This window comes from Balaenoptera borealis, assembly GCF_965194805.1.
Source record: "Balaenoptera borealis genome assembly, contig: HAP1_SCAFFOLD_1119, whole genome shotgun sequence".
Classification (NCBI taxonomy): Eukaryota; Metazoa; Chordata; class Mammalia; order Artiodactyla; family Balaenopteridae; genus Balaenoptera; species Balaenoptera borealis.
Genome location: NW_028123094.1, coordinates 76,899 through 87,502, shown reverse-complemented (window position 1 = coordinate 87,502; position 10,604 = coordinate 76,899). Strand labels below are relative to the sequence as shown.

At 43.8% G+C, this 10,604-nt stretch overlaps 1 protein-coding gene and 1 long non-coding RNA gene across 4 annotated transcripts in view; one reads left to right on the top strand and one right to left on the bottom strand.

The window, feature by feature from the left end:
• Positions 1–273: 273 nt before the first annotated feature.
• LOC309621881 (uncharacterized protein) overlaps positions 274–10,604 on the top strand; it is a 20,046-nt gene continuing 9,715 nt past the window's right edge. The window contains exon 1 of the mRNA XM_082409190.1: positions 274–445. Coding sequence (XP_082265316.1) covers positions 304–445 — 142 coding nt within the window. The 5' untranslated portion in view covers positions 274–303. The remainder of the gene's footprint in view (positions 446–10,604) is intronic.
• Positions 7,737–10,604, bottom strand: part of LOC309621886 — a 24,495-nt gene continuing 21,627 nt past the window's right edge. The window contains exon 3 of one of the 3 annotated variants that reach the window (XR_014240307.1): positions 7,737–8,088. This is a non-coding gene — a long non-coding RNA (uncharacterized lncRNA). Of the gene's footprint in view, positions 8,089–8,535; positions 9,003–10,604 lie in introns of those variants that run through there. The other 2 variants (XR_014240308.1, XR_014240309.1) reach the window with 2 other exon arrangements.

Sequence of the window (10,604 nt, the reverse complement as noted above, 5' to 3'; positions counted from 1 at the left end):
TCCGCCCCGGCCCCGCCCCTTCGCGCTGGGGCTCGGTTGGTGGGCCGCCCCGCCACGCTCTCCGCGCGTCCCCGCCCACTGCCCCGCGGGCTCAGCCTCTCCCCAGGCGCCCTCCGGCCCCGCCTGGAGCTGGCAGCCGAGGAGCGTGGGCCAATCGCCGGCCGGGAAGCTATGGGGGGGCGGGGCGAATGCTAATCACGCCTTCTTGAGACCCGGAGCGGGAAACCCTAGCTAGAAGTCCCTCCTGAGTTCTCTGCTGGCGTCCAGTGGTGCGGGGCTCACTTTCCCGTAATGTTCTAGCTTATGAACCCTAGCTTCCAGGGCACCTACCAGCTCTCCTATCTGCAGCTAAGCATCCTTAGAGTCCAGCGCTTGTTTAAAAGAACTGCTCAAAGAATCATTCTTAACCGTGGCACCTGTCTCCTCTCTGCGCTGCCCTCACCAGGTGAGCTCAAATTGAGAGAAGTACAAATGCTTACTGAGCCCCTACTGTGTGTCAGACGGCGCGTTAATCATTCTCATCTTAATACAGGATGTCTCAGATCCTTACAACAATTCTTATAGGTGAAGAAACAGAGTTTAGAAGCATACCAAGGGAACCGAGCTAATGATAGTTCCCCCCAAGAAAGCCACAACCTAGATAATCTTGTTCAGCGCGGTATTCCGACCGCCTAGCACAGAGTAGGCTCTCAAATGGCAAACCCGGGATTCGAACCGAGATAGTTGGGACGCGACAGCCACAGTTTTTACCACCTCCTCCCCCCTCCCCCCATATGCGACCGGTTATCTCCCAGGCTTTAACCTTTACTTTTGCATTTCGTAACAAAATCTTACTGTTGCGACAAGAAAGTGATTTTCTTTCTGTCTTTGGAAGACTCCAGACATGTTAGTCCTTTATCAGTTTATCGGGTTAAAAATCCAGGCAGTTCGAAGTCGCCCGCAGAGAAAAGCAACACTGGCTCCGGGCTCTGTGATGGGCAGGGGCCGGCCCCCCCCCCCACCGCCGGGGGCTACCCGCTGCTTAGCTGCGCACCCGCGCGCCGCCGGGGATCCGGAGCGCACGGAGCTGCGGGAGCCCGCGCGAAGACCTGCTGGGCGCCTCGACCACTGGGACGCACTGTGGCGCTCTCCAGATGGGTTATTACTCTGCAAGTTTTAAATGTCCTAAAAATGCCTCTTTTCTACATGTTCTAATTAGGTTGGAAGACTGAGGTGTTTAACATTCTTGAAATTCATTCACACGCTTACAAAGAGGGTTTGAATTGTTTCCCGCTCCCCCCACCCCTTCCTTCTACTGGAAGAAGGCGGGAAAAAGGCAGGAGGGCCTGAGTTCTTGAGGGACTCAGGACTGCACTTTAGGGCTGAGTCGTTCTTGTGTCCTGGATCCCACTTCCACAGACTGGGAGACAAAATTGCAGAATAGCCCTCTTCCTCCTGCTTATCAACAAGACTTTGTGAGAAATAATGAGGAATACGTGTATTAATCCCAGCCTCAAAGTTAAAAGAAATAAATATAAATCTCTTCACAAACATTAAAACCGTTAATAAATATGTTTAAAATGTACTTTACCTCTTTCATTCCCTGGGATTCTACAGGTGCTTATATTGTTTTGGTGTTTTTGGAACTACTTGGCACTCAGTGTCGGCAAACATCCCAGGGTTGAAAGTAGTGGGAGTTGGAAAGCTATGGAATAGCAATCAAAAAGAAAGGGAAACCCTCACCTCAGTGGAAAGTATGCACAGATTGTGACCATGCCAAGAGAGGCTGCCTCATTCTGTGGCCTGTATGCAACATGTGTATTATTGGGGATGGACAAGTGTTGGCTAATAATAAAAATTATTTGAAGTTGGAGAATGTTAATCACTCATGCTGGAATTTAACCAGAATACATGTGTTATTTCACTTGGTTCTGACTCAAAGGATGTTATCTCCTAGTCTGTAAACCTCTCCCTTCTTAATCAACAGGGAGATGTTATTTTTGCTTGGAGATCTCTAATAATAGTAGTAATAATAGCGGGAAAACTTGGCCAAAAGAAACGTATTTTGCATTGTATAGCTTTTTGTATCATTTGAATTTTTGCTTTTCTGCATATAGTATTTCACTTTAAAAGCAGTTTAAAATATGCTGTTTAACATGTATTAGGCAGGGTGCTACATAATTCATTTCAGTTAGCTCATTTGATCCTCACAACAATCAGATGGGACTGGCATCATAATGGCTTCCTTGAAGTTACATATTTAGTCCATGGAAAGGACAGAAATCACAATTTTCTTCTGAGTCATAGTTATTGTTTAACAAACTGGAAAACACTGAATTATTTTTAAAGATGCAATTTTTAAGCAACCAGAACATTGCCAGGCATTCTTAGCTATTAATTCACTCATCTATCCTTCCATCTAGCCATCCATCCATCCATCCATCCATCCATCCATCCAAAAACACCAAATTTCTGACTTGAAGACACTACTGTTATATTAAACGTGTTGCTACAAAGTGGAATTCATGAGGTTCAACTTAAATTACTGTCCAAGGTGTACTTATTAATTGATGAAAATACGGAGGATCGTGCCAAACATTCCATCTAGTAAGACTGTGACATTTTGAAAGTTTTGAAGTATTGGTTTTGGATTTTGTAATCAGAGAATAGTTATTGCATTTCTAATCTTACTATACTTGTATTGATTATACATATTGAGACACTTGAGAGTTCAATGCTATAGGAATGACTGGACAGGTAGCCTCTGTATACTCTTCAGTATCTTGATAATCAAGCCTGGAACAGTGTGCTGCCCATAGATGCCTTTGGTAAATATTTGTGAAATAAATGGATGAATAAATGGCAACTGAGATTAACTTTTTAAACTTTAGCAAGTGGCATTGAATCCTTGGATAAAGCTTACCTTATGAGCTATATATATCTCTGAGGTTGACCCTACCCTGTTAAATGCAGCATGAGTCCAAACCTTGGCTCTTCCTTTACTAGCTGCCACTTTGGACAAGTCACACAACAGCTCCAGGTCCTCTTTCCTCATCTGTAAAGTGGAGTTACCCCTCATAGAGTTGTAGTGAGGGGTAAATGAATTTATATGGTGAAGAGCTTAAAACCATGTCTAGCACCTCGTAACTCTATGTAAGTCTGTTATTAGTTTCTACTGGGTTCATGCTATTTTTCTGTTTTCTCACTCTATTTTCTTTTGTGTATCACTTTAATAATGGGAAAAAAGTTACATTTTTTAGATGTACAGGCATACCTCAGAGATATTGTGGGTTTGCTTCCAGACCACTGCAATAAAGGAAATATCACAATAAAGTGAGTCACATGGATTTTTTGGTTTTCCAGTAATGTCTATAAAACTTATGTTTACACTATTCTTCAGTCTATTAAGTGTGCAAGAGCATTCTGTCTTTAAAAAAAGTACATATTTTAATTTAAAAATACTTTATTTCTAAAAAATGCTAACCATCATCTGACAACTCAGGGTTGTCACAAACCTTCAATTTGTGAAAAAGCAAAGTCTGCAAAGCGCCATCAAATGAGGTATGCCTGTACTTTATGTCTGAGCACACTCCCAGCTGTCACCAGCTATCTCTAGCATTTAGATATTAGCTAGATTTTATGCCAAAGCAGGGATCATTTCACTTGCCCTGGATCAAAGTGCGTACACCTGACATCAGCAACCAGCCCGCAAGTGTGCGAGTGTGCACAGGGCTGGCACAGGACAGACACCCACAAGCCAACTTGAAATCCCTCACAGGTATTTCCAGGCTAGCTTTTTCCATGTCCTAGAGCATTTCTGATAACTCCTCTTCTCATCAGATCAGACACCTCTAGATGAGAAACCCAGACACTAATCAGAGGATTAACATGATGAGTCATTTATCCAGGTTCATAATAAGAATGCCTTGTTCACATTATAAGTGGAATCATTCAACTGTAATCTTTAGTCCTCTCCCCTCCTCCACTGTGGTGGCGATTATAGAAAAGTAAGAGCTTCTTTCTTCTTTCCCAGAGGCGATGGAAGCGCTAATCTTTCCCACTCTCAGCCATGGCTCTCAGCTGCACATTACAATCACCTGGGGAGCCTTAAGATCTACTGATGCTTGGGCCCTACTGAATCAGAATCTCTGGTTGACGGACCCAGACATTGTTTCTTGGTTTCGTTTTATTTGTTTATTTTTGTTGCCGTTTTGTTTTTAGCTCTCCAGGTGATCCTGATTTTCAGCTAGGGTCGAGAGCCACTGACATAGATGGTTTTGTTATTTCCTCAGCACAGCCCCAAACTTGGGCCTAGCTGGATCTTCTGCAGAAAAGGGTTAATCACATCATGATGTAAAATGGAACACCTCGGGAGAAAGTATAGAGAAGTACGTTCTAGTCTAACTGCATGTGAGTCTGTTTGGGCTGAAGGAAAGTATATGTATATGAAGTAAAAAATATGTAACAGAATTGTGGTACAGGGATGGCACAGTCAACAACAATGGTGGCCGTAACAGTAACTGATGGGTATCGGGCATTTCCCATGTGCGTGCACTGTGCTAAGCATTTTACATATATAATCTCTTTTACCCCCAAGAATCCTGTGAGGTTGATATTATCAACCCCATTTTATAGATTAAGAATCTGAGGTTCAGAAAGTAACTTGCTACACAACGGCACACACCTTCCAACTTGGGTTTTCCTCGCTCCAAAGACTATGCTGCCATTGATTGCAGGCCTCGTTGTAGGCCCAGCAGTAGAGGGTCCTGAAAACCACCAGATGGTAACTCTTGAGATAAGCAACTTCCCTTGTTCCTTATCATCCTTTTCCTGGGGACCAGGTCAAATTTTCAATTCTGGTGTGGCCTCTTGTGTGGGGGACTAAAGTACGGAAAAGCTGAGGGCTCTGGATTCATCTAGAATCCAGTGTAAGTCTAGAGCCACTTGTTCTTTGGGCTTTGCAGACCAGGCATGAGGTGGGGCACCCTTTAGACTAGATTTCAGGACCTGTCTGGTATCTTGGCAGAGGGAGCTTCAGTTCGGTAAATATTGATTGCTGCACATGCTGTGAGCCAAACACTGGTGCCAGGGGTGCAAAGATGAAGAGGCATGGGCTTACCAGGCAGGACGTGGTGGGAGCACAGAGGAAGCACCTGGCCCAACCTGGTGGCTCAGGGAAGACCCAGGCTGTGCCTGGAAGGCTGAATATGAATTAGGTGATCTATGAGTCAGGGTTTAGTACAGGAAGAAACCACTCTAGGTGTTTCAAACAGAGAAATATTTAATACTGAGAACCAAACAGAGGCTTACAAAATTGATGAGCTGGAGGGGCAGAAGTCAGGGGGGTACCCCTGGGCTATTGAGTTCACGGGCCTACCACAGTAGCTATGTTCCAGAAGTTGGGATGGTGCTGCAGCAAGGGCTCTTCACACCCATGAAACTGGTGACTAGACACTGAAACAGGACATTGAGTCCAACAGCATTAAATGCCTCTTAACATTATTGCTCAAACCTTGCTGGCCAACAGCAACAGCAACAGAATGATGCCTTCTCCTTGCATCTGCCTCCAAATCTTACACAAGTGCACCTGATTGACTGAACTTATTTCAGATCAAGACCCTAGCTGCAAGGGAGTCTGAAAAAAGTAGCTTGGCAGTTCGCCATCTCTTCAAGCAAATTACTAGAAGGATAGAATGGACGCTGGAGAGGCAATCACTAGTATCCACTATAGGTAAGGAAACTGAGAAGGACTTCCTAGACAGAGGAATCAGCACAAGTAACGGGCACAAGGCCATGAAAGAGCACGATTCAAGTGGTGAACAGCTGGGCATGGCTATGCTATCAGAAGCATCTGAATCAAGGTTTTTACCTGAAAGTGCACTCACGTCTAATCAACATATTTTTGATTAATTAGATTCGTATGTACACTGTACACATGACACTCTTTCCTGTTGATACAGCGCTTGATTTATTCAACTGACTACTAGCGCAGAGGAGAAAGGAAAGGAGCAAAAAGCATGAAAAAGAATAAATAAAATTGTTAGGTAATAGTCATCCACAAAGAAAACAGAACATTAACCTTCCCCAAGCCTAATGTTGCAAACACTGTTGATTATGTGCCGAGGAGTCATCTCCCCTTTTTCCTTCCTAACAAAACCCCCGTTATTTGTTTTGTTCTGTTTTGTTGGGGAATCCACCCTTTTCTGCATAGCCCTGTGCTTCAGGAGAGGCAGGAGCTTCAGGTCAAGCCCCAAGGAGTAACACGTGATTAGTCTAACTGCTCGTGTTTCTCCCCTTCTTCTTATCAGCGTTTAGGTTACCTACATGCATGGGACACAGTTCTAGCCAATAAGGCGTGGTGTGGGGGCCAGTGTGAGCTAAGTCTGTCAGGGGCTTACGGGAAAGATCTTACTCCAAAGGGGAAGTAGTCCTCTCCCCTGCTGGGTATTGTTTTGTCTGCCTGTGATGCCTACCACTGTGGGCACCATCTTGCAACCACAAAGGAGCTAAGTGGACCCAGTGAAGAAGGATGGCATTGAGGCTGCCTGAACTGTTGGCCTCCAGACTTGTTGTTATGTGATACGATACGCTGCTTATTTTTTAATACATTTGAGTCCCTCTTTTCTTTCACTTGCAACCAAGAACATTGTAACTACTACATGCAGTCTGTACACTTAGGATGAGATCTGCCCACTTAAACTTGGCTAATGAAGTCTCTGGAGGAGATTTAAGGAGAAAAATTTATTCCCTTTTGTTTCCACCAGAAAAATTGTTGTTTATCCTTCAAGAGCATTCAAGACCCACTCAAATGTCATTTCTGTCAAGCTGAGTGCTTTGTTATTGCCTGTACTCCCACAGCCCTCCCACTACTTCTCTATTACAGCACTTTACTCATATACTCTTTCAGCAAATATTTATTGAGTGCCTATTTTGGGCTTGGTAGTGTTTTAGGCACAGGGGTTACAGTAGGAAACTAAATGCATGGAGATTCCAATCTAGTAGAAGACAGACAATGAATGAAAAAATTTTAATGTGATGACTCTTATCAAAGGGAAAGAAAAAGAATTCTTGTAAAAGAGGGGGAAATAACTACCTTGAAATTTATTTTATTGTACTGTGATTCTCTGTTCATATGTCAGTTTTTTCCACTAGATTGTGTGTTCTTGTAACCTCACATCACCCACCACTTCCCTGGAGGATTGCATTTTCCAAAGATGGCTGCGAAAACCTCTCCCATCCCACAGGTTTTTCTGCAATGTGATCTTGCCATTCCCCATAGGGGAGGGATGTAGGAGGTCCTAAGTTTCCTCCTCTTGAATCTCAGGGGGCTTGTGACGGTTTTGACCCATGGACTGTGTTGGAAGTGATGCTCTAAAACTTCCATGGATAGGTCATAAAAGGCCGTGTAGTTTCTACCTGGGTCTCTTGGGACACTTGTTTTTTGGAAGTGCTTTTTCTTGGGACACTCCCTCTTGACACCTACATATAGATGCTCCACTTGACAGTCCCAGCTGAGTGAGCCTTCAAGTCATCCCAGGTTAGGTGAAGAAGCTTCCAGATGATTCCAGCCCCCAACCTCAAGTCATTCCTAGTTGTTCAAGTCTTCCCAACTGAGGCCCCAGATGTCATGAATCAGAGACAAGCCATCCCTGCTGTGCCCTCTCCAAATTCCTGATCCACCGTATCCATGCACATAATAAAATGCCTGTTGGTTCACACCAGTACTTTGGAGTGGTTTGTTACACAGCAGCAATGACTGGACCCCCCAGATCTGCCTTTCTGTGAAATTTTAATCCAGTCGACAACTTGTTTTCTTTTCACCTGACCCAGTTGGTGATCAGCTTACGCACTGAAGCTTGAGAACTTTCATCCATCTTACTTTCATCCCATTGAGTGTCGCTGTTGATGATATGCATGTGAAATGTCTAATCTTTTAAAACACAAATCTTCACCATTGATCTTAATATCCTGCTGCAGTGAGTTCCCCAGTTCAATTGTGTGTAGTGGGAAAAAAGTGCCTCCTTTTATCCATTTTAAACATGCTTCCTTTTCATCTCATCTTGTCCTCTTGCTCTTCCCCAGGTAAAGTGATTTCCATTTTGTGGGTACCTAGACACAGAGAACTGAGTTGAGACAATAATCTTTCTTTGGTTACCCAGAAGGCCTCGGGCGTGCTGCGACGGGGAGCAGTGGATTTTAGCTGGTGACTTAAAGGTGGTGGCACACGGTATTCTAATTAGTCACAAGTTTAGTTCCAAGCTTTCAAAAAATAGTCTAGATTCTGCAAGACACAGTAGGTGTCCTCTTGTGGTGCTGGGAAGTAGAGCACAGTAGAAAGGGAAGAGCATTGGCCAGTACATAGGCAATCCGGATTCAAGTCTCATCTTGTGAGCCAGCTGTGTGCCCTTGGGCATAACACTTAGCCTCTCTGGACCTCATTCTCCTCAACTGTAGAGTGAAGAGATTCAACCAGAGGGTTCTGGAGCACCCTTTTGCCTCTAACTTTGTATGAATTCTATGTATTTGCCAGTCATTTTGAAACATCTACTACATAAATCCACGGGAAGAAAAAGTTTGTATTCTAAACAGTTTGCCATTTTAGCTTCAAAGTGGAGTTGGAGAGAACCACCACTCCCCCCTAAAAAATTTTCTAGTTTTTAGAAAACTAATGTTATCATTTTCCAAAAACACAATCCAAATTAGGCTTCAATTACCAAAAATATATCCTGCTGTGACTGTTAAGTGACAGGTCTTGCAACCTGAGTCCTTTTAGTTTGGGGGTGCACCCCAGGGCTCCCATCAGCCTTGCTTTCATGAGCCTATCAATTCTCACGGTGCCATTGCTCGATGTTTGCATGGGGACAACTCCATTCTAAGTGATGAGAGTGAATGGATGGGGTGAACTGCTGCTGCATATGGCCACCTTGGGGAGGAGAAAGAATATTGTCCCAGTGAGCAGTGCAGTAGGAACTATTCAAGTGAATCTCTAGAAATCTGAAATCTCTTCCCAATTCTTTCTCTCCCTACAGAAGAAAAAAGGCAGTTACCACGTGGGACTTGGGGAAAGCATTCAGTCTCACTCAGCCTGGACTCATTTCACTAATTTTCTGGTCTGCTTAATATTTCTTCAACAGTTGTGATTCTTAGAACTTCGTGGGCTCTAACCCACTTCTTAAGCTCTGCATCCTGTTTTGTCTTACTGAATTTTCTCTTTCCAATCCCAGGTGGGTGGGGGAAATGCTTCTCATCTCTGATTTTAAAATTCATTACAGAATCTCCACTATTGAAGTGCTACCATGCATTGAGAGGACAGATTGCTTTCACTGTTGGCTTAACAAACTCTATCAACAGCAACAAGTAGCATGACGAGGTTCTACTCAACAGAAACTTACTTGTAAGGTTAAGAAAACCCCTGCGGTCCTTAGACAAAACTTCAGAACAGCAGTAAAAGTAATAAAAAATATATCTAGTGTTTAGAAGAGCTTTTTGAAACTATTCTAAAGAAGAACCCTCCCACCCACACTTTCCTTAATAAGATATCTCATATGTGATCACACATATCCACTTCCTTATCATCAGTATCATATGCGAGGATGTTTTGACGTTTTTGTTAAGGCTTTCAAGGAAGGCTTGAAAACAGCACAGCAGCATCTATAATGCATAATACTGTCAGTTGTATCAATGGGAAAACTGAAGATCATGTAGGATGAATCACTTGGTTATTATTTGCTTATTTAAGTTATTTGGGTAAAACAAGTCAGAAGTGTCGCTTGTTTCTTAGAGCGGTGCTACCCCTGCGAGGCTGCCTTCGTGTGCTCAGTGACTCCTTGATTGTAGCTAAAAGGGGGACCCAGGGTTCCACACACCACATTCTGTTCCCCCTTCTGTCATTCCTGCTCACACTCTAGCGGGGGGATGAGTTTGAAGGCTTGTTGTCTTCAAAACCCTTCTGTCTATGTGGGCTATGCTGCATCATTGCTTGTTGCCCAAAGGCGCTCTGCAAAGATAATTTACTGCCTAAGAAAGTGGTATATACAGAACTGGTCAAGCCATGGGTTGCACTTTTTACAAAATTAATAAACAATTTTTTAAAGCAGTTTTAGGTTTACAGAAAATTGAGCAGATAGGGCTTCCCTGGTGGTGCAGTGGTTAACAATCCTCCTGCCAATGCAGGGGACACGGGTTTGATCCCTGGTCTGGGAAGATCCCACATGCCACAGAGCAACTAAGCCCATGTGCCACAACTACTGAGCTTGCGCTCTAGAGCCCGTGAGCCACAACTACTGAGCCCGCGTGCCACAACTACTGAAGCCTGTGCGCCTAGAGCCTGTGCTCCACAACAAGAGAAGCCACCACAATGAGAAGCCTGTGCACCATAACAAAGAGTGGCCCCGCTCACCACAACTAGAGAAAGCCCGCGTGCAGCAACGAAGACCCAATACAGCCAAAACTAAAGAAATAAAGAAATAAAGTAAAATAAAATTAAAAAAAAGAAAATTGAGCAGATAGTACAGAGAGTTTCCATATATCCTCTCCTTTTCCCACTCACAGTTTCTCCTTAGTGCGGTTCTTAGTTCTCTCTTAGTTCTCTTGCCTTAGTGCAGTTACAATTTATTACAATTGAT